At 30.8% G+C, this 25,570-nt stretch overlaps 2 protein-coding genes and 2 non-coding genes across 4 annotated transcripts; 3 read left to right on the top strand and 1 right to left on the bottom strand.

Moving 5' to 3' along the window:
* Positions 1-11,157: 11,157 nt before the first annotated feature.
* LOC130817355 (probable pectinesterase/pectinesterase inhibitor 41) lies at positions 11,158-14,097 on the bottom strand. Its single transcript, XM_057683016.1, has 2 exons — positions 13,155-14,097; positions 11,158-11,893 (listed from the first exon to the last, which is right to left on the bottom strand). Exons 1-2 carry the CDS (start codon positions 14,089-14,091, stop codon positions 11,202-11,204), a joined length of 1,629 nt encoding a protein of 542 aa, XP_057538999.1. The 5' UTR covers positions 14,092-14,097; the 3' UTR covers positions 11,158-11,201.
* Positions 14,098-22,668: 8,571 nt separating this feature from the next.
* On the top strand, positions 22,669-24,887 carry LOC130817659 (uncharacterized). Its single transcript, XM_057683494.1, has 2 exons — positions 22,669-22,801; positions 23,117-24,887. Exon 2 carries the CDS (start codon positions 24,430-24,432, stop codon positions 24,757-24,759), a length of 330 nt encoding a protein of 109 aa, XP_057539477.1. The 5' UTR covers positions 22,669-22,801; positions 23,117-24,429; the 3' UTR covers positions 24,760-24,887.
* On the top strand, positions 22,937-23,040 carry LOC130819624 (small nucleolar RNA snoR69Y). Its single transcript, XR_009044662.1, has one exon. It is a non-coding gene; the product is annotated as a small nucleolar RNA snoR69Y (small nucleolar RNA).
* On the top strand, positions 23,136-23,221 carry LOC130819625 (small nucleolar RNA snoR53Y). Its single transcript, XR_009044663.1, has one exon. It is a non-coding gene; the product is annotated as a small nucleolar RNA snoR53Y (small nucleolar RNA).
* Positions 24,888-25,570: the final 683 nt, after the last annotated feature.

The following is a 25,570-nucleotide window of genomic DNA, read 5'->3' as shown; positions in this document are numbered from 1 at the left end:
TATTTTAGATGATGGAAATATTATTTTATTGTTGTAAGAAGGTCGTACAAGACCAAATTTGCATTGATGAGTGAGAAAAACTTGTGAGAAGGAATAATTTAGGGTTTGGCAAACTTATTTGAGTAGTATTTAAGTTTAAAGACATGGTTAGTTTGATCAACGAACAAAATTAAAAGACACCAAGCGTTTTTTAGTAAAATGGATCACGGTGCACTAATTTTCCTGAACTCAGGCTCATCATGGAAAATTTAAAATTTTGATTACCATATATGCAGAATTTCCTAATAATATATTATTTTTTAAATACACCAACTTTTATGTAATTTTTTTTTTTGTTATTGAAATGATTGTAAAGTTAGTACAAAAATATCTTATTTTTTACTTGGTGTGCATGTCTCTTAAAAGTCAATATTTTTTGACTTCATACATAAAAGTGATTTTTAGATACTCCTTTCTATTTTTTTCATTAATCTCAATTTTTATTTACAATATTCATCGATCACTCTTTCTAACTAATAATCAAAGTCAACTTTAAAGCATATGTAAGGTTAGCAATCCCTTACTATCTTATTAGGAATTATATTAGGAACCTTCATATTTATTTTGTATCGAACATTTTATATTATAGTTAAAAGTCAAAATGTCTAGAGACTACCTTGAAATTCATGCTAAGCGCTATTAATTTTAAAATATATAAATAATTTATTAATTTCCAATACATTTTTTTTATATACTTTTATGTTAAAATGATTATTGTGAAGTTATACTACTAATTAAAAATATTCATGTCTGATTTTCAAAACTTTTTGAGACGTATAATTTAAAATATTTTTATTTGAATTTAATAGAATTTAAGTGTTTTTTATTACATAATAGACTGAAAAATTGAATTTTATATGAATAAAATAATATATATTTCAAGTCTCTAACTAAGCCAAAAACTGTAAATCTAATTTTTTCACATTAATTAATTTAAAAATTTCTTTTTAAAGAAGACATGATAAATAATAAATCTTATCCTAAAACTTCTAAATTAAAAGGGCCTTAAGCTCTGGTCTTTTGACAAAACCTAGAAAATGCTAACAATTCATACACGACATGTCCACCTTCTTTTATCTATTTTTTTATTAAATTTGAAACCCACGCCAATCTTGATCTTGGCTTGAGCTGACATTTATTATTCACATCGGTTATAATTAGAGTTGTTCAAAATAAATTCGATGATGATTCAATAGTTACTCGATCTTGTAATTAAATTTGACTTTGACCAGACATTAAATTGAATATAAAATAATCTAAAATCGATGTGAACACGTGACCCGACTTTAAATATAGTCAAACCACCTAACCCAAAATCAACATGATAACCCGAATGAACATTTATTTTTTCAAAAAAACTTGGACGAGACGGTCTCATGGGCCGGACCAATTAGCGCATGTAACAGCATCACACTCTTTCCCTCTTTTTTTTCCCTTTTTTTGGGCATTTATCAACTTTGACCTTAAAGTATCAATTTCAACGTAAAGTAAAACTTAAACAGATCAACCAAAATAAAAAATTTCAATTTGGACCTACAAGTGATCAATTTTGATGTTGAACTAATCAATTTCTACCTAAATATGGTTCGGTTTTTACAATTTCAGAACGAAGTTTAATAAAATGGTATTATTCTATCATTTTATGGATAAATTTCAAACAACAAATAAATGGTCAATAAATTATCAATAATAGTGTTAAAACATTGCATAATACAAGTACTCTTATTTAATGCATACACGGTGCTTTTGATGGAACATAAGAGTACTTGTACTCTTAAATCTACTCTTAAATCATCGATCAATAATAGTGATATTGTTCTTTCCTCAACAGGTTTTTGTTCTAATGGACATGGAAATAAAGTTGTAAGTGTAATGTTTGCATACCCTAGATGTGAAGGTTGAGGAAGTTTCGATTTCGAATTATGTTTGTCAATTGATTAATGAATGCTCTTAGAAATGATTAAGAGTTCAAGGCTTCTTTGTTATAAAAATTTCAATTTTGATCTAAGAATGATCAATTTAGACCTTAAAATGATCAATCATGATCAGTTATAACTTATAAAAAATTCAATTTTAACATTAAATGTATTAATTATGACTTTAAATAAATTAAGTACTGAACGCATATTAAGAAAAATTGGCTAATTAGGCTATCTCGTCCAAGACCAGCTGTAACATTTATTTACCCATTACAATTTACAAACACAAGATTGACAATTGCTCCTCGGAGAAACTGAAAGTTGATAAGATCAAATCACGATGTATCCAACGACACATAGAAAAACTATTTTTTTAGTTCCTCTATGTTATGGTTAATTGATCTAATAGAGAAATCTAAACTCTGTTAATGACATTTCCTCTTTGTTATGGTTAATTGATCAAATAGAAAATAGAAAATGTAATCTTTTGTATAATGACATTTTATATAAAAATAGACACTTTAAACTAGCAATTATTTGAATGTTTATCTAGTGATGGAATATGAAAGTTTAAAGTTAAGTTGATTCTAAGTGTCAATAGTTATGCAAAATGTTTTATTCGCGAGTAAAATAGACTATATAATATATGAAAGTGAAAGGTACTAAAATAAAATTGATTTTATAAGGAAAAGTATCAATCGATTTTAGGTATATTTAATGAGTAAGGAAATATGAAAAGTCTAAGTTGATAATATTAGGGTAGAAACAAAGAATAGGTAAATTGCTATATATTTTTTACTTTCATAAAATTAACAAATTCATTCATTTTTACTAATTTTGTGCATGTAATTAATTTGCTAGTACTTGCTTTGAGGATAGATTTTCACAATGGAATAAGTGTAGGAATATTGCTTTTAATATGTCTTCCCCTTGGATGCTTGGAGACTTTAACCAAATTGCTTACTCAATTGAAAAACTTGGCACGAATCCTTCATTCATTAGAAAGTGTTGGACATTTAGAGTATATAAAGACCTAATTTATAATACTACATACTAAGTATACTAGTAGGACAATATGCAATAAATAGCAAGTCCAAAATATGTCTAAAAGTAAAAATGCAAAATAGCAAAACATAGGAAAAAGTCGACTTGGCTTCAAGGGAAAGCCGAGTCGTCGCTTGTTTCTGAGCTGTCTCTATTTGAGACAGAATAAAAAGCAGATTCGGCTTTTTGAGCATTTTTTTGGGACGCCCAGTCGGTTTTCTAGGCTGTTTTGGATTTGCGTTTTTGTTAGTTTATTTCGTTAGTGTTGGTTGATTCAATCATCACTAATATTTGGTAACTTACATTTGATGGTTAATTATGATGAAACATTATCTTGTGTCATTGATAACATTTCGATGAAACAATCACTTGTTTCATAAGCTTGGTTTGGATGAAACAAACTTGTTTTATAAGTATGCATTGGTTGACACTTTATTTTATAAATCAAGGGAGTGTATAAAGGCCATTCCACCCATTTATTCTTAGATACATTTCTGAATTTATCTTTGAGCATACACATTGTTCGTGCTTCTCTTTTATATGTTATGTATAAAGAGAGTTATAAACTCTTTATACATTATCATAAGTTAATTGTCCATCTACAACACTTTGTCTTATTCTTGCATCATCTTTTGTGCTAGGATATTGTTGTATAGGATGCATCTCATTGTCAATTTCATCATCATCCCAAGTGCCTTTGTGAGAAAAATATCACAAAAAAATAGTATACTTACGCATCATATAAATATCAAATTTTCGAGCGACTTGAATTCGTTGTTGGAATAAAGGTGGCTGGTATTGAAAAGGCTCTAGAGTCGTATCCCAACTCCAGCAATCTTTAGAGCCTCTATAAAAACATCCAAGTTGACCTGAACTCCACTCTTTTAAAAGAGAAAGAGTTTTAGAGAAGAAGAACCCTGGATCCATGGTGTTGATTGCAAAACTACCTTCTTTCACCAGTTTGTCCTAGTTTGGAGAAAAAGAAATAGGATTGAATCTATCCAAGATGCACAGGGCACCCTCACCTCCGACCTACGGCCAGTCCTAAGTTTTAAGGGGTCTGAGGCAAAAAATCAATAATGGGCCTCTATATATCAATATAAAAAAAAAAACCAAATTGCTTAATTAATGATTCATGTGATATAACCTTGCATCCTTGCTAGTTGCTCCTAATCACTTCTGTTAGAGTGTACGACATATTTTGGTGCTTTAATCATCAGCTTAAGCTTCTTGTTGAGTTGGTTCCTTGACATGGTATTAGAAGTCGGTGTGACAAGTGGTCATGGGTTCAAATCTCAACCACCTCTCATTTAAAAGGGGGAATATTTAGCATCAAGTATGAGGAGGGTCTGTGTTGCATCCACACTTCTAACCCAAATGGCTCTCGTGTGAAGGGGCGTATTAAAGTATATAACATATCTTAGTGCCTCAACCATCAGCTTAAGCTTTTGGTTAAGTTGGTGAACTTCAGTGTAGGTGAAGTCAGTGCACGCACATCCTTAGTATTTAGTAATTGTTAAACAATGACTTAATTGTCAAATGTGATTTACACAGTGATGGTTAACGACTGATCTCGCACAGAGGGGCCCCGTGGGAGTGGCCCACCTCACCCTTGCCCAGGGTCGGCCTACTTCAACCCCAATCAAATATGTATCATCTTCCGTTATATCTTTTACAAGATTATCTATATGATTTTGGTGGCTAGGATCCGACCTTCCCTCAAGTCCCTCATTTCCCCTTATCAAAATTATATAGATCGACACTTTATATATGTATCTACATTGCACTTAGCTTAATTAAAACGAAATTAACATATATTTTTATTTATTTAAGTAATTAAAATGAAATAAATTAATCGACATTTTAGATTTGTATCTTATATGTGATTTCGTTGATCAAAGTTAATTAAAACTGAAATCCATATGTTGTGTTTATGTTAAATAAATAAATAAATAAATAAATAAATATATATATATATATATATATATATATATATATATATATATATATATATATATATATATATATATATATATATATATACATATATATATATATACATATATATATATATATATATACATATATATATATATATATATACATATATATATATATATACATATATATATATATATATATATATATATATATATATATATATATATATATATATATATATATATATATATATATGTATATATATATATATATATATATGTATATATATGTATATATATATATATATATATATATGTATATATATATATATATATATATATGTATATATATGTATATATATATATATATATGTATATATATATATATATATATATATATATATATGTATATATATATATATATATATGTATATATATATATATATATATATATATATATGTATATATATATGTATATATATATATATATATATATATATATATGTATATATATATATATATATATATATATATATATATATATATATATGTATATATATATATATGTATATATATATATATGTATATATATATATATGTATATATATATATATATATATATATATATATATATATATATATATATATATATATATATATATATATATATATATATATATATATATGAGATTTTGAGACCTAATTGAGTTTAAAGAGTATTTGAAGAGGAAGAGAAAAAATCGAAAGTTCATGAAAAAAAGATGACGGGACAATGAACAAGAAGCGACAAATAAGTAATGAGTAATAATACTACTATATCTTTATGGAAAAAAAGATGAAATTAAACATCTAAGCATGAGCATGTTTTTATTCAAATTGTATATCATATATTATATGTTGATAGGAATACCTAGGTTACATAATATTTTTCAAAAAAGAAAAAAAAAAGAAAAAAGCAATTTGATGATTTTTATATCTAAACCATTCACTATTATATAAAGGGAGCAAATAAAATTAGGATTATATATATTTTTCTTAATAATTTGATTTTATTTTATTTTTTTTGTAGCAAAGCAAGAAATTAACTCAATTATTTGGTGTAGATTTCTTAATGAACTCAATCCTATCCCCTATCTCAAGTAAAGTCTTATGAGTAACCTTACACAAATCAATAGTTTCTTGCAAATTCAAATCCTCAAAGCACTTTTCCCCACTTAAACACTTAAACATAAGTTTATTGATCTCCATTTCCTTATTATCATTCCTTAATTTCTCTAACAATTGAGTAGCTTTTGCAATCCTCATCTTCAAGTAAGATTCTTGATTCAACATATTCTTCCCTTGTTCCTCCTTTGTAAGGTTCTTGAACCTTTTAAGCACATGATTCACCCCTTTTGGGTTAGCCCACACCTCTGGTTGTGGGTCATATGGGCTATACAAAATAACACAAGCTTCTACCCCACATAGGGTTGTTAGTTCCTTTGCTTTCTTCATCAACCCTTTATTCCTCTTTTTATAAGTTGCCTTTCTTGATGAGTTGTTCTCTATTAGCTCTAGCTTCACCTTATTCCTAGTCATTTTTCTTAATTTAGATAATATATTTTAATGTATTTTTATGGAAGGAAATAGGAAGAATTTATAGGGATTGAAGATAAGCTTTGCATATCAATGATGATATATTATTATTATTATTATTATTATTATTATTATTATTATCATTATTATTGTTATTATTGTTATTATTATTTTGATTTTTCTGACCTATACACCATGTGTATAGGTTTAGTTTACAAAATAGATAAATTTGTGAAATCTGATTTATAATATTTTTTAAAATTCACAATTGTAATATATATTTTTAAATAATATATATATCAATCTAATTTCAACAAATTTAACTATTTTATAATCTAAACATATGCACGGGTGTATAGGTTAAAAAAACTATTATTTTTTTTATAATTATTATTTTATTTTTCACAAAAAATTTAGAAAGTAATATTAAGTATTTTCATATAGTTTTTTCTTTAAAGGATATTATATTATTGAGTAGGGCTAAAAAATTTCAAGAGATATATTTATTACAGTAATAATGGAAAGAAATTGTTTAAATTTTATGTACCATAATCAATATTTTCTAAATTTATAAGAAATATTACCTTATTAGGCCGATAAACAATCTTTTATTTGAGTAATATATATTATGTATAAGAAATTAAGATCGTATAGATAGACATGCTAAAAAATCGGTATGGATATAATAATAAGGGAGATTATCAATGACACCCTTAAGTTTTGGCACTTTATCAATGATATCCCTAAGTTTTTTATATTATTAATGGTATCCTTGTATTATTGAGCCACTTACAACCATAAACTTTAACATTTTCCGTCCAAAATCGTTCAAAATAGTAACCACAACTCAAAGGTACTATTAATAATAAAAAACACTTAGAGGTACTACGAATAAAATGCTAAAACTCGGGACATTATTGATAATTTCGCTAATAATAATGTAACCAAATTCCATATGAAAAAGGATTACATTTTTAGGCTAATTCTTACGACCATAAACTATAACATTTTCCGTCCAAACTCGTTCAAAATAGTAACCACAACTCAAAGGTACTATTAATAATAAAAAAACACTTAGAGGTACTATTAATAAAATGCCAAAACTCGAGACATTATTGATAATTTCGCTAATAATAATGTAACCAAATTCCATATGAAAAAGGATTACATTTATAGGCTAATTGGATGTATAATTTTTGATGTATCATTATTATATAAAATATAAAATTAAAAAACTCTATTCAATTACAACACTATAATGGTCAGTAACATAATAGTCCATTACCAATTTATTTTTACTTTTCTGTGTATATTAGTTAAAGGGTACTTCAATCGATATTAATAATAGAGATATTTATCGTAGTATTTTTTTTAAAAAAGCCATATATATATTTTTAAAATTGACAATCGTAATATATTTTAAAAGAATATATCAATCTGATTTCAACAAATTTAACTATTTTATAATCTAAACATATACACGGGGTGTAAAGGTTAGAAAAACTATTATTATTTTTTTTATAACTATTATTTTATGTTTCCATAACAAATTAGAAAGTAATATTGAGTATTTTCATATAGTTTTTTCTTTAAAGGAAAATTATATTATTGAGGAGGGCTAAAAATTTTCTAGTAATACTATTATTACAGTAATAATGGAAAGAAATTGTTGAAATTTTATGTAACCTGATCAATATTTTCAAAAATTCTAAGAAATATTTCCTTATTAGGCCGATAAACAATCTTTTATTTGAGTAAGTGTATAGGAAATCAAGATCCTATAGATAGACTTGTTAAAAAATCTGTATGGATATAATAATAAGGGAGATTATCAACGACACCCAGGAATTTTGGCATTTTATCAATAATATCTCTAAGTTTTTTATATTATTAATGGCATCCTCGTTTTATTGAGCGTCTTACAACCATAAACTTTAACTTTTTCCGTCCAAAATCGTTCAAAATAGTAACCACAACTCAAAGATACTATTGATAATAAAAAACAATTAGAGGTACTTTAAATAAAATGCCAAAACTCGATACACTATTAATAATTTCGCTAATAATTTCGCTAATAATAATGTAACCAAATACCATAAGGAAAAGGATTACATTTTTAGGCTAATTGGATGTTTAATTTTTAATGTTATCATTATTAATATAAATATAAAATTAAAAAACTCTATTCAACTACAACACTATAATGGTTGATTCAGAAACATAATAGTCCATTACTAATTTATTTTAACTTTTCTGAGTATATTATTTAAAAAGTATGTCAATCGATATTAATAATAGAGATATTTATCGTAGTATTTTTTTTAAAAAAAAGCCAAATATATATTTTTAAAATTGACAATTGAAATATATTTTTAAAGAATATATCGATTTCAACAAATTTAATTATTTTATAATCTAAATATATGCACGGGGTTTATAGTTTAGAAAAACTATTATTATTTTCATAATTATTATTTTATGTTTCCATAACAAATTTGGAAAGTAATATTGAGTATTTTCTTATAGTTTTTTTCTTTAAAGGAAAATTATATTATTGAGGAGGGCTAAAAAATTTCTAGTAATATTATTATTATAGTAACAATAGAAAGAAATTGTTGAAATTTTATGTACCCTGATCAATATTTTCCAAAATTATAAGAAATATTGCCTTATTAATTAGGCCGATAAACAATCTTTAATTTGAGTAATATATATTATGTATAGGAAATCAAGATCGTATAGATAAACATGTTGAAAATTCTATATGGATATAATAATAATAAAGGAGATTATCAATGACACCGTTAAGTTTTGGCACTTTATTAATGATATCCCTAAGTTTTTTATATTATTAATGGTATCCTCGTCTTATTGAACGTCTTACAACCATAAACTTCAACTTTTTCCGTCCAAAATCGTTCAAAATAGTAACACAACTCAAAGATACTGTTGATAATAAAAAAAAATTAGAGGTATTTTAAAGAAAATGCCAAAACTCGAGAACCAAAATATGTGTTACCTTTTTAAAGAAAAGGTGCTACTTTTACACAAAAACTGTGTTACTTTTATTTTTAAAAAAATCTTGTACTTTTTACCAAAAAACAGAAACTGTTAGAAAAAAATATAAATTCAAAGTAACACGTTTTTCTGGAAAAAGTAACATTTTTTTATATAAAAAGTAACACCTTTTTATGGTTATCACAGTTCTCATATAAGGATGGTTTTCACTTAAACTTCTTCCAATATATATATATATATATATATATATATATATATATATATATATATATATATATATATATATATATATATATATATATATATATATATATATATATATATATATATATATATATATATATATATATATATATATATTTACTGCAGTTAGTTGGTTAATATAACAAATTTGTAGCATATTATTTCAAATTTGTACTAACTCATTTTTTTAAATAGCTCTGGTATATATAGCGCCTAGCTCCTGTATTCAAGAACAAGATAATGCAATACAATTCTTTTCATCATTTTGTGTATTATTCTTATGCTCTTATAGTGCTTCAATGGAGGTCTTCTCCTAATCATACTTGTAACAAATGTAATGTCAAATGTAATTGATTGACTCTTATAGATTGTTTCATTCAAATACCTATGTAAGAATTTGTATTTTTAACATCTAATTCATGAATAGATAAAGATCGAACATAGTAGTAATTTTTACCACTGGACTGAAAGTTTCATCACAATTATATACTTTATTGTTGAGTTTTACCATCACCTACAAGACCAATTTCTACCTCTTAAAATTACTATTAGAATGTGTTGCTTGTTGAAATATCCATAAAGAACTAATAATATTGACAATTAGAATAAGGACCAAGTCTTACTCTCAATTAAAGCATCAAATTCATTTTATGTTGATTATTTTCAATTTGTGTATTTTAGGTTAGGTTCATTCTAGATCTGACCCATTACATAATCCAAAATCAATTTTATTCTACACATGTTATATATTTGTTCACAAATTGTTGTGAGAGACAGTCTCTCCGAGAGACGCAATAAATATATGAGCTAAGTAGCCCAATTAATACAAATTAAAGAGAAAATAAGAATGTGGGCTTCTTGTTTTGAGATCGTCTCTTTGAGAGACGGCTTCCCACAAGAGTAGCTGATATTTATTTGGATTCAAATTAGTCTTATATATCGCCTCATCATCACCATCATTGTACCGAGTGTATCCCGCGCATAGGAACCTTGATCAGGGTATGGGACGAGAAGGAAGGAGGCAACCCATACCCACAAAGAAAAATACGGGTAAAGTGTCTCTCGACTTAAAAAAGATCCTCAAAAAGAGAGATTCTGCAAAGAAAAGTACGAGTAAACCTATCACCTCATATTAATACTAATTAAACCTTTAAAATGTGAATAAGATAAACATGAACACAAATCTTTTAGATGGTATCCGCATTATTCTCTCTCAATTGTTAATATACAATTTTTTTTGTCCCTCCCATCAAAGATTCTGGTTTCGCCTCTGTTATAAACAATGCAAACAATATTATTACTTTTATGTCTTTACATTGTAACAACTTCGCAAATCGCAATAGTAATATATCATTATTCATTATATATAAAAACTTGCTAAAAACACATTTAAGAGATAATTAGTACAATATTACAAATAAGTTCAAAATAAATCAGCAGTATAGGGTACCCCAGTGGAGGGTAACCAAAAGTTACCTACAATAAAATAAGAAACTGTAAAATAAGAAGCAATAGTCTCATTAATCACATGATAACCGGGCCAAGTAACCCGATTAATAGTATTAGACCCGGGTCCATTATTATTGTACTCACCATAATACAATGTATTTAGGGCAAAACTTCCTGACCATTCCAACCACCCAACAGGCTCAATCAAACTATCCATATATGATTGCATGTATACACTTCTTGAATATTCCTTCCAAGGCCGTCCTAAATAATTCTTAACGGTAAAATTACTCAAAATTAAGTCATTACTAGGTTTTATTATGGAATTATGGATTGAGATTCCTGTATTTTGGTTCGGGTCGGTTCGGCCTTGGGCTGTTATTAGGTTAGATTGGCCTAGTAAGGGTCGTCTTGGGTATATGTTACAATTTTGTAAGACGGTTGCAGCGTTACCAAATATAAAATCGACTGTGCCATAAATGTCACATTGTTTATAAAATTGTCTCATTGAGTGTGCGTAGAGTGTGTCTTGATAGCCTTCGAAGCTACATTGGTAGAAGGTGGAAAGATCAGCTCCGTTTCGAAGGGCTACGGCTTGGTGCATTTCGGGTCCAGCTGTGTTGCGGAAGGTTATGTTTGCTGCTACAAATCCTGTGGCTGTTACAGCTGAAACAAGAAAAAAAATTCTCAATATTTTCAGTTGTATTACAGATTATAAGATTATCTTAAGCCTAATAAACTTATTGTTTTAGAGTGATCACTGACAGTTTTAAAGTGATCACTTATTACCTTAAAATGATCTATTATAATCATATAAGTGATGAATTAGAGAAACTGACTAATTATATGGTTTTGTATCATAGTAAGATGGTTTCATACAAGACTTGTTGAAATTGTTATTGTTTGTCTCAATGACTTTGCTACATTTCACTTTAGAAACTTTAACATGAGATCAAAATTAAATATCATTCAGATGACAAATGAATTGTTTCAGTTCTCATTTCATTCTTATTTTATTATCATTCTTATTTTATTATCGTAATGTCATCGGATTTTATGTGATTATGGAGGGTTTAAAGAGGTTGAATGTAAATAAATTTTTATTTGTTAGTAATAACAAAGAAGTTGTTTTCAGTTACCTATATTATCCAAAACTTCAAATAGATAAGCTCATTTGATTTAATTATTTCTTTTAAGTAGTTGTTATAACCCAAACCTATGAATTTTTAAACCCAAGGAAATAAGTCATAAAAAATGATGTTTTTTAGTTGATTATAATAATATGGAAAACTGCAATTAATGTCAAAAGCACCACTAAGCATTTACCCATACTATTGGACTTTTAATTAGTCTAATAAGTAATTTATACTATTGTAACATTTTTTTTCACCTAATGTCATTAATTGACTTCCACCTATAAATTTACGTAATGCGGATTATAGGTCATAAAGTAAATGGGGGCAAATCTGTAATCCAAACAAAATCTTGTTTAAACAATGTACACTCTTAACTACTGAATCACATCATTTTATTTTAAGAAGGCCAACCCGTTAAGCCCCTAATGAAAATTATCCTCTAAATATACGCAATGTTACGGTTGTTAGTAGCTTAGATGTGAAGTATAATTTGAATTTGTATCAATACACTTATACAATCTCATATGAAAATGTGAACTACCAAAAAACACGAGTCAAAATGCATCTGTTAAGTTGAGTTAGACTTATTAAAAATGTCAACAAATAATCGAAAAAATACAAAGTACGCATAATAATATATAAGTCAAGGAAATACTATTCCAAAATCATATGACAATGAGAGAAAGAGTTCCAATAACTTTTATCATCTTTTTTATATCGACGTGGGAGTGGGACAAACCATCCCAACAACATCTAATATGGTGAAAAATTAAAAACAAATAAGTAATTACCAAATGTAGCAGATCTGAAAGTTGTGGATCCACCCTTGACGCTCCGATTACCAGTAATAATTGTTTGACCAATGCCATCACCAAGCATGAACAAGTACTGTTTATTAGTAGGAATACTAACATATTCTTCATAGACACCAGCTATCACATATATCCCAAAATACCCACTAATTTCCTTTGTGTCTTTTGGTGCTGAAGCAATTGCATCATTGATAGTTGTAAAATTTCCACTCCCATTAGGATTTACCACTACCATAGCATTTACCACTATTCTCATTTCCCCTATTTCAAATAACCTCCTATTATTACTATTATTATTATTATTATTATTATTATTATTATTTGGTTTAATTTTTGTTACCCAACCTTTGGTGAAAAAGTCTAGGGAAAGGCTATAAATCATTGTGACATTTGAGATTTGAGGTGAAAGATCATGAATGACTTGAGTTTGCTTATCATAATTTACCTCTTTGAGCCCATCATAGCAACTGTCTAAATTGGTCATGGTTGCACTAAGCATTGTTTGGACATGATTAATGTCTATGTTATTTAAGACATTGTCTGTCTTAAGTAAATTAGACGTAACTGAAAGAAAATCGATGTTAAGATTAGTGAGGAATTCACAATCTTGGAGGGCATATTTAGTTATTTGTGACACGTTATATTGGTTAGATGATTGAAGATATCGATTTACTAAAAACTTGAAATTGTTTGTCATGTATAAAGATTGGTTGATGAAAAGTCGACTAAGATTCTCGGTTTTGTTTGTATGAAATTGATGATTTGCAAGAATTGATTTGCAAAAGGTTGGATATAAAGTATTGCTACAAATTGAGTCTTGTTTTGATGGAAATTGAGCATTGGAGAAAGTGGTGAAGAGCAAAATGTGCAAGAATGTTTGGATGATACACCTATATGGTATTTGAATGAGTGTCATGGTTTATGTGAGATGATGAAAGTTGCATGGTACTACAATATATATATATATATATATATATATATATAAGCAGGGGTTTTTGACACTTAAAGTAGATATTTGCTCGAGGCTGAAAATTAGAAAAAAGTTCAATATTCCAATTCAGCAATGTTGTCATGTAGGATATAGGAACCATTTGTAGTAACTTTATTTTTGTCAAATGCCCATTAAAAATCGAATTGAACTTTCTATAGGGTCCATTTATTTTGTCCAAAACCCATAAAATATGATAAACGACACTATATATGAGTTGGACTTACGTGGTGGAGACAACTATGTGAACATGAAAAAAAATATGAAACCGTTCCGAACTAGCACTATTAGTCATTAGTAGCAAAATTTAGCACGTAAATTCTTTGTAAATAATTCACATGACCAGAATAACTAATTCTCGTACTATAAGACTTCCATAAAACCTAATCATATGTCTAATTGTCTACTATTTGTTAAAACCAAATTTGTGATAATATTTTATATTCATTGTTTTTAAGAAAGGGTCCAAAAATTTTGTTTGTGCGAGTTTAATTTTCGTTTACGATTAACGCACTACAACCTAACTTAGTATTTCTCCTTTTCATTATACTTGCAACTTATTATGGTAACAATTATTTTCTCATTTATTTTATTTAATTATTAATGTCATATTACCTTAATGCCCCTTGACTTCTCGGTTGACCTTGACTTTCGGATAAGGGGCTTTTTCTGAATTTCTCAACCACCTTGCTTGGTCTCTAAGTTAATAACTTCCAGGAACCCTAACTTCTATTATGTAACTGCCCATTACTCTCCATTCACTATCATGATTCCCCCTTATGCCAATAACTACCACTATCATTCATCATGATTTACTTACTCCTAGAAATAACTCCCTCTGCACCATTATAAATAGAGGTAGCTAGCATCGACGAGAGGACACAGAAAAATACCATATCAAAGCTCCTCAAGAATCCTTACTCACAATCCTCTTCATTAGTCTATCCAAATACAAGCAACTTCTGCCCCGACATCCATACTCCTGCATTCAATCTGTAATCGCTTATTCATTAATCTCTCATCTCCGTTCTAACTTGAGCATCGGAGGGGTTTTCCGGGAGATCACCCCCCGGACAAGGCTAATGTGTTGTGTTCAGGAATTCAGGTCACTTCCATTCCGCCGATTGCTGTTCGCGATAACACTTCTACCTCAAGTATTTAAAGTGCCTCACACTTCCTCGTTTCACAACCGAAACACAACTGATAATGATATTTTTCCACACATATCACAGTTAGTAATTAGTATTTTAGAAGGGATGTAATATAATTTCAACCTAAAGCTAACTCTAGTTATGTATTATGATACAAATTTAAATAGTCTAATCAAGTCTGAGAACATCACTATGCGGAGCCCGGTCCAGCCCTAATAAATTTTAGCCTAAGGCCATGTTTATATCGGTAATAGAAATATCCGGAGGAAATAAAAGTCAAATTAAAAAAACAACTGTTGATAAAAATATCTAATATAAATCATCATGGTACCTACTTGTATATGTAAAATACCAACTAATCAACCATTGTAATACCTACTTCTACCGGTAAAAACAACTATTATGATTCATTAAAATACCTAATTCTATTGATTAAAATGTCTACTATATATTAAGCATAAATAAACATAAATAAGATATTTAAAATATCATTAAAAAAGTATTCGTGCACTTTTCATTTGTATATTGTTTAAAGTGATTTTGAGATTTAAAATTATCAAATTCAAGAATTAAATCTTTCATTTTTTTTGGATTTTCTAATTTAAAGATATAAGAGAAAGTTATTTTACAATGAGTGAAGAAACCGTTTTTTAATGAGTAAGACTACACTTTTAAAATGGATTGAGCTTATAATAGATGTTTCTTAGAGAGACCATCTTTTAAAATTCAAGAATTCTCATAATTTTTTTTAGTGATGTGAAAGTACCTACGCCATTAGACACGCCTGGTAATGATGCCCCATTCCTTAATACATACATAATCTCCAAAATACAAAGTGTTCTATGAAAAGTTTTCTTACCACTCCAACCAACCCCTTGGTTCAAAGGTTTGATCGTAACACTCATTAATTTATGAGGCAGGCCTAGTGTACCACACATTTTATTTATATATGGGCTAAATAAACCATATTATATAAATTATGAGAGTGTAAGACGTTCTTTATTATGAGTATCTATATATTTTATATTGGGCAACCTAGAAAAGGGTTTTTAGAGCCGGCTCAAATACGCAGTTTGATTTGTATAAATATTACTTTCTCTGTCCCTTTGAGTTTTCATCATATGACTCTAAAAACTTAAAATATATTCGGCTCGTCTTCTATATGATTGTCTCATCATGAGACGAGTCTATATAATTAAATCATTTCTCTAATGGAAAAATTGATATTAATAATCTAATCTTTCCCCTATTCGCTATAAATAATCCCAACTTTTGACTAGTTTAACCTTTGCTCTTAGTTTATTGTCATCATACTAATAGGATATGTTGATAGCAAACTAAGGGTAAAGGTGAATTGTTATAAAGTAAAATGTTAAGCGGATAGCAAACTAAGGGCAAAGGTTGGATTATTAAAAAGTAATTCAAAGGTGGGATTATTCACAGCGGAGGGTGAAAGATTGAATTATTAATATCAACTTTTCCTTCTCTAATTAATCACTATGTACATTAATCAGCTTTATTGAAATAGTGTCGAGGACGTCTCAAATTAAGAATATGTGAACACGAATTCTTACTTGAGACCGTCTTTATAAAGGACGCGTCTCAAATGGGCAAGCCCATTTTTACTTAAAAAACAACTAGCAAAAAAACGCGCAATGTGTAACCCTATTTGGAGTTGATTTATAACTATTGAAGTTTGTATTATAACCCATTAAAGTTGGTATTATAACCTATTAAAGTTAGTTATAGTACCAACTCTAATAAGTTATAATAGGTTATAATAGGTTAAAATTCCAAATCTAGATACTAACTTTAATAGGTTATAATGCCAACTTTAATAGGTTATAACACCAACTTCAAATAAGTTAGAATATCAACTCCAGATACAAATTTTTTCATAGTTTATAACACCAACTCCAAATACCAACTTTAATAGGTTATACCGTTATAATACCAACTTCAATAGGCTATAGTACCAACTCCAAATAAAGTCAAACATGCGCATCAGTTTTTAGGTTTTTTCTTTTTTTAATGTTAGGTCTGGGCCTGGAGAGTCGTCTCTTATAAAGACGATCTCTCAGGAGAAGCGCGATATGTGAAATCAGCTAGTCTCTTGAGAGATTGTCTCTTTGAGAGACATATCTCAAGCCCAGTCCATTAAAGATTAATGTCAACTTACCGTATTCATAATACCTACTTACATTATCGTTAATGATTACTTACTGTATCCTTAATGCCTACTTTCTATATCTTAAATGTCTACTTACATTATTTTTAATGCCTACTTACAATATTTAAAAAAAAATATACAATAGGTCGGTCCAATCAGAGATGGTTTATTAAAGAGAACGTCTCACATAAATATCTGGTCATCTGATGTTGCTTTTTTCGAGCTTGGGCCGTGTCCGCAAACTTGTTTGTGTATACAAGAATGGGCTAATAGGTACAATGTTATAATGGGCTTTTAAAAAAAATTGGCCAAGACTCTGTCAAAATAGGAATTTTAGAAAAAGTTGAGCGAAAAAATAAAAAAAAATAAGCAAATAAGCGAAATTCTAAACTTTTCCCAAAAGTAAGCGTCCGAACCCCAAAGCTGTGCTTTGGAGCTGTTCGCAGTTACTAACTGCGAACAGCTATAAAAGACAAAAGAGCTGTTGGCAGTTACTAACTGCGAACAGACCTGATATACAAATTCAGATCAGTTTCTGGATTTCGCAAAATCCCATTTCTCAAACCCTACCTCACTCGACATTTCCACCTTCTCCCTCTAAAACCTTTGATTCATTCCATCAAATCGTGCAATCCTCTTTCAATTTGGCACTTCAAAATTAGTGTGGGATACTATAGCTTGCGCAAAGGTAAATTTTTTTGTGTTTTTTTGGTGTATATTTGGATTTTAGGGTTTTAACCAAATTTGTTTATTTTTTCAAATGTAGGTTTGTAGTTGTTAAATCAAGACTAATCTTAATCATCCATAAGCATTGAAGGTAATTTCTAATTGTTTTTATAGCTTTATGTTGGATTTTGAAGTAATGTTGTTGTATTAGTTGAATATTATTAGAAAATGTTGATGTTGATGTTGGTATTAGAAATGTTGTTTGTGAACTTATGAATTGATTTATTATTTGGATTATGTGTATTATATATGTATGAACTTAGCTACATTATGGATTTGAATAATTTGTAGACCAAAAAAGATTATAATCAAATGAATATAATGTACTTGTATGGGCATGAGTTGATGTTGATGTTGATTTTCTTTGTGTTAATGTAGAAAATGGCATCATTTCGCGTCACTATAGTATGTTTTTGGAATGTTGTATTAGAGAAAATAATGGCAAAGTTCATTATGTTGGGGGAAGACGTAAGTTGTTTGCTTGCAATTCGAACATAGATTTGAATCACTTTAGACGTTTTATATCTTCTAAGATTGGATTGGACCCTACTAGAAGTACCGTAAATATAAGCTTTAAATATGCCTTGAGTGGAGAATTTATTTCCTTTCCTGTTGAGGATGATGAGGCTATAGATGTGATGTGGGAGCATTCAAAGTACACCCAAATTCCCTCTTTGGAGTTATACGTAGAAGAAGTACCATTAGAGAATGTAGTTGCTTCTAATCCTACTCCTACCCCTATGCCTATAGTAACTCAGGAAACTGTAAATCCCATCGTTTCTCAACCCCCTACGAATCAAGTTCCAATTGATTCAATGGTTAACTTAGGAGAAATTGTTGAGATGGGACCTTGGGATGATGGAAATGAGAGTAATGAGCTCATTGACGATCCTTCTGAGGACGATGTGGATGTCGATGAGGATGCGCTAGCAAATGACATGACTCTAGGCAACATTCCTACAATCATTCCTCCTACACCTTATGCCCTCTGTCCACCTTTAAACGAGTATGCGGAGGACAACTCATGGAGGACTTGGGCTTGTGATACCACATACACCGAACAGGGAGAGTTTGAGAAGGGTATGATGTTTGATAACAAGGAATAGTTGTTGGAAGCTATCAGAGTGTATCATATTGGGAGAAATGTGGAGTACAGAACGGAGACCTCGAACCAAATTGTCCTTTCCTTGAAGTGCAAGCGGGGTTGTTCGTGGAAACTTAGAGCTACGTTTGACTCTAATATATCTTCATGGCGTATTGTTACCTATAAGGGTAAGCACGGTTCTTGTGTATTGGCGTATTTGAAGTTAAGACCGGGAGGGGTACTAGAGGATCGTCCAAGGGGGGGAAGATTCAACAAGTTCACTTGAATCAAGGGAAGTGCACATGTAACAAACTTGAGATATACCACCTTCCTTGTTCACACATACTTGCTGTGTGCATCAAACGACACCTTTCATTTGGGAGGTTCGTGGATCCGTGCTATACTAGTCAAAGTTATGCAAGTACATACGAACATTACTTCATGCCAATGATCGATAAGAGGTCATGGCCGCAATACACGGGCTTTGAACTTAGACACGATCCCGATCAAATTCGGGGTAAAGGAAGGCCTAAGTCTAAGAGATTTCTCAACGAAATGGATGAGGCTAGACCATATCGATCTAATTGTCGTCGTTGTGGGAGCGAAGGTCATAACACTAGAACTTGTAACTCAAGGTAATATGTTATATATATTATTCTACAATAATAATCTATAACTCAAGGTAATATGTTATATATATTTTATATTATTACATAATAGTAATATTAACTAAAACTAACACGAACACAGCAGTAGAGGAGATGGATCCAGCAGCTCCAGGACCCCTAAACCCTAGTGTGTTAACCATGCAGCATGAGCACAGGAGTACTCCTCTTTGGGATGCCCAGGTTAGTTAACGATAGTTATGATTTACATTTTACTATTGCGTACATACAAGTAACTTATTTATACTTCAATATTCATAGGTGTCTGATGCGGAAACGCTGGGCACCAGGCATCCAGATTCTGTTCCATGGGTGATTGATGATAGGATCATCCCATACTTAGAGCTAACGAGGTTATACGACTTTCACCTCGTAGCATACGGCAGAGTTGACCGTGCCATTATCACGGCACTGGTCGAGAGATGGCGTCAGGAGACGCATACATTTCATCTCCCTCTAGGTGAGGCTACCATCACATTGCTTGATGTAGCCTTACTAACGCGGCTTCCCATAGAGGGACATGCCGTTTGTACAGGCGGACGCCAACTATCAGGCTGGCGTGACATGGTGCATCACATATTGGGAGAGCGCCCTCCACCGGAAGTGATCAGGGGGAGCGGTTTGCGATGCACATGGTTGGTTCAGACCTTCTCGCAACTCCCCGGAGATGCTGATGAGGGCACCATTTCGAGGTACGCCAAGGCGTACATCCTATATTTGATAGGTGCTGTGTTGTTTGCCGATAAAACAAGCAACCAAATACAGCTCCTATACTTAACATTACTTGACGACCCGTGGGAGCGCATCGCCGAGTATAGCTGGGGCTCCGCAGCCCTAGGATACTTGTACAGGAGGCTTTGTGGTGCTGCCCATAAGAACGTCAAAGAGATTGCAGGACCACTAGTCATATTACAGGTAATAACAATAACATTTCATTCTCATCCACATTTGGTTAATAACATATTAATAACATTTGCGATCGTTAGCTGTGGGCGTGGGAGCATATTCTTATCGGCCAACCTTACAGAACCGTTGGTCGTGGTGATACTGCTCCTCCACCACAACCAGGCCCAGATGTTGCGTACGGTTCGAGGTGGAATTTTGCCCGCCGGACGCGCAAGCACACCGGCAGCGGTCTTGGATTCTACCGAGATCAATTAGACCTACTACGACCCAACCAGGTAAACATTTCAGTACTCATTAACATTAGTACAATTTAATCATCATATCACTTACCTTTTTCATAACATGTATTTTAGTTTTTGTGGGACCCATACCCAGCGGAAGCCTACGCAGCTGTACCCGAACACTCGGGGATTCATTCCGGGGCGTGGAGGGCTTCTGTGCCACTCATATGCTTCGACATTGTCGAAGTACATCTACCAGAGCGCGTAATGCGCCAATATGGGTTGGTACAGGGCATTCCACCGCCTTGTGACACTGAACCCCGGCTGCACCTAATTTCGCGAAGAAATCAAGCTGGGGCTAACTGGATAGAGATCAACGAGCGCCACATCGCTCGTTGGGATCATAGACTTGAGCTGCTGGCACAAGGTGCGCCGATCGATGTTGTCGGCGCACCTACTACACCTGACTATATGCCGTGGTTCCCCTCCATCACGCGCCGATGGATGACACCACGTGCCATCTTGGAAGCAGCACATTACGCACCTGCTGCGCCTACGATGACCCAATTTGTAAGTCTTCATTTGCATTTATTTGATTAAGTTGCCAATTAAATAATAAAATGTTACATTATCTAAATATTAATTGCAGGCACAAGGTGCGGCAAACGTGATGCGGTACAGCCAGGAGGAGCCGGTGAGGGAGATTGCGCATGGCATGCTCGTCGGCTCGCAGTTCCAGCACTTCATACCGGAAGTCGCTGCACAACACTCACCGACTATCTCCCATACGCACATGGCATGCTCTCCTTCTTATGACTACCATTTGGAGGAGATTGATCATTCATATCCCGTTGACGCTGCGGGGACCTCGCAGGCTGGGCCATCACAGTACCAGTCCCCTCCACTGCCAGAGCGTCACGCGAACGCCTCTTTCTATTGTAGGAGGCGAAGGAGACCAACTCAGTTGGATATGGTAGATGAGGGTTCGTGAGCGTTAACGATTACCTTTTGTGTATTTGGATCGACTATGTACATATATATATATTTTAATTGACTTGTATATTTCAAACATTTGTGTATATTTTGTTGTATATACATGTTTAATTACTTTATCATAAGCCCCAAACTTTGACTTATGAATGATCGGAGTTTTGGCGATGAATCATGCCGCCTTAAAAATACATCGACTTGTAATTACCTATTCTAATGTCTCTAGTGCAATTACAACAAACAACAACTCAAAAATAAAGGAAAAAAAAAATTTAATAAGCTGTCCGCAGTTAGTAACTGCGAACAAATATAAAAGACAAAACAGACTGTTCGCAGTTACTAACTGCGAACAGCTCTTTTGTCTTTTATAGCTGTTCGCAGTTACTTACTGCGAACAGCTCTTTTGTCTTTTATAGCTGTTCGCAGTTAGTAACTGCGAACAGCTCCAAAGCACAGCTTTGGGGTTCGGACGCTTACTTTTGAGAAAACTTTTAGAATTTCGCTTATTTGCTTAATTTTTTTAATTTTTTCGCTCAAATTTTTCTAAAATTCTCAAAATAGAGAGTGGACATAATTCAGTGTACATGGCCTTTATAAAGAAGGAAAGCGATAAACCCTAAACCTAACAAACCCCCTACCTTCTTTCCGCCTCTCTTTCCTAAACCTCTACATTCATCCTCCTTATTTTCTCACTTCTGGATTTCTTCTCCTCTGTGCAATTCATGGTAAGATAGATCCATACACGAACCTTAAATAGTGTCAATTTTAATTAATTTTATTCGGCTATTCAATTCGATTCAGAATCATCTGTTTTTAAATGAGAATTTGTGGTATTTTGATTTTTGTTTGATTTGAAAGTTAATTGTTGCGATGATGATAAATGTTTATTACCCAGCTCATTATGAGGTCTTCTGTTTGGAGGTCAGGGAATTGAATTTTTTTCAACATTTATCTGAGCTTTTTTCTTTTCATTTTCTGGTAAATTTCAATTGATTTTACTTTTTAATTTAATCAAATTCTCTGAAAATTTTCAATTTCAGGTTTTCAATAATGAAGTATTTACCCGGTGATGCATCAAATTTAAACCATGCTAATTCTGATCAATCCGTGATCGATAATCTTTCGATTCATTAGCTGAGGGTTCCTTTTTCTGTTTCTTTTCGTCATTCATTTCGTTGTAATCTCAAATCTTTCAATTTCGAAGGCTTATGAGAATGATCTACATATCATCAACGTTTGTATTTTTTCGAATCAAATTGGAAAACTTGTTTTTAGAATTAGAAAATTAACAAAACATGAGACTACGAGAGATTGTGGAGGTGTCTTTCTTGTCTATGTAATTGTCAGGGTGATAGATGTTAGGAAATGCAAACAAAGAGTAAATGGAAATAATTACTCCCTTTCTCACAATAAATTGGGAAAAATTGATAATGAATTGTGTTGATAAAATTTAAAAAAAATTAAATCATACAAATGATATTAAAACAAATAGTGGGTTGTCTAAAAATTTGAACAATGCAAAATGTTCTTTTTATTAAACTTAAATAATAGACAATTAAAACTTAAATAATGAAATTATATATTAAACTAAGCGGGTAATGTATATTTATAATATACTTTCTTCGTTTCCTAATGTTCTTTTTATTTAGAATATTTTAGTTTGGAGAGAGAAATTCGATTAAGATTTGTTAAATATATATAGATGATAAAATATATTCATATAAGATCTTGTTAGATACATTTTAATGTGTACTTTTTTATTTTATATTTTTTATAACACAAAGTTAAACATGTTAAGGCTTGAAAGTTGCTTTGAAAACTGTGTAAAATGTAAATGAGAAAAATAAAAAACACGGAGAGTAATAGACAATTAAAACAAAATAGTCCCTCCGTTCTTTTATTTGAGTTTTTCAAATGAAAGAGAACCTTACAATAGAGATAAATTAACCAACTTTTTAAATTGGGAAAGTTTGGAGCTCTACAATAAAAAAAAAGGAGGGAACTTAATCCTTCTATACAAAAACCAAAAAATTAGAAATTACATACAAAAACCAACATTAACCAAATTAAACTAACATGGATTAGCCTTATCATGTACTCTAATCAGAAATTATATCAAACAATCTAGAAAAATGACCTTATAAATTCCAGTTAGCCTATAAAGGCTGCTGTTTGTGAAAAATCAGTAGCCAAATACTATGTGAAAAATCAGTAGCCAAACAATCTAGAAAAGTCAGCAACATTATCTTCGAAAAATCAGTAGCTTTTCTTAACAGTCCACAAATTCTTCATATATATTCGAAAACAATAGCCAAACAGTTTGTGAAAAAGATAATCGCATCATTTGCCTTCAATGGCTTCAGGAAGTGAAGATGAGCAACAGAGGGCTTGGTTCTTTGGATCGAATTCATACGTTTCAGAGTCTAATTCTGAATCAGAAGAAGAGTCACAGATTATGGAAGAAATGGAACCCCAATTTGGAAAGAAGGTTCAAGAAGACAATGGCAGGTTAAGGATTCAAGTGAGAATCCCAACACAATTGGTTAGAGAAGCTGTAGCTTTTCTTATCCCAAGCAGGGATCAGCAACAAACACAAGCATTAACAGAAAATGAGGATTCTGCACAAACAACAGAGATCATTCAAGAAGCTTATGATCAGGCAATTGAAGAAACTCAAGGATGACAAACATCAAAGCCCCTCAGTTTATTTTGTTTAAATTATCATTAAAATTGTAACTTTAGAAACTTAGGAGCAACAATTTGTTAATCACAACCCATATTAATGATTAATGTGCATGTTTTTGATTAGTCACTCCATTATTTTACAAAATTTCAGAAAAAAGAGCCCTCTGATTCTTCATAGAGGTTATGAAACCTCTCAGATTATAATTGTTCATCAACAAATGAAGTAACTAAACATGCTAAAAAATCAAGTGATGGGTTTTGGTTTACCAAATGCTACTCAACCAAGTAATCAAAGTAAATTTTTTAGAATTTAGAAGTTCAACAAATTGACATCACAGGGACATGTACACATAAAACCAGCAACAAACATCAACCCTTAAACCAGCAACATAATACCAACAATAAGAACCAAAAAAACTCCAGAATATAATCCAGCAGAACACAATATCATCATAATCCAGTAGGAAACAGCAAAAGAATAGTAAGAACCAAAAAAACAAACGAAAAAACCAGAAGAACACAATATCAACAAAATTTCATCAAACATAAATTAAAGATCATCATAATCCAGCAGCAAACAACAACACATAAAACCAGCTCCAATATGTCAAATTTAATTACAAAAAAAAAAAACAAAGGAAAAATCTGAACAACCTTATAATCATCAGACACGTTTTTTGGGGTTCAATTTTGCCCTAGAAGTAATAACATCTTCAGTAGTGTCAGGGACAACCAAATTGATTTCATCTTTTTGCACATTAGTTGGAGTTAGTGGATTTAATTCAGATGGGGAGTCACACATGCATTCA

This window comes from Amaranthus tricolor, chromosome 7 (genome assembly GCF_026212465.1).
Source record: "Amaranthus tricolor cultivar Red isolate AtriRed21 chromosome 7, ASM2621246v1, whole genome shotgun sequence".
Taxonomy (NCBI): domain Eukaryota; kingdom Viridiplantae; phylum Streptophyta; class Magnoliopsida; order Caryophyllales; family Amaranthaceae; genus Amaranthus; species Amaranthus tricolor.
Note: the sequence above shows the minus strand (reverse complement) of the source record. Positions and strands in the feature narration are given on the sequence as shown.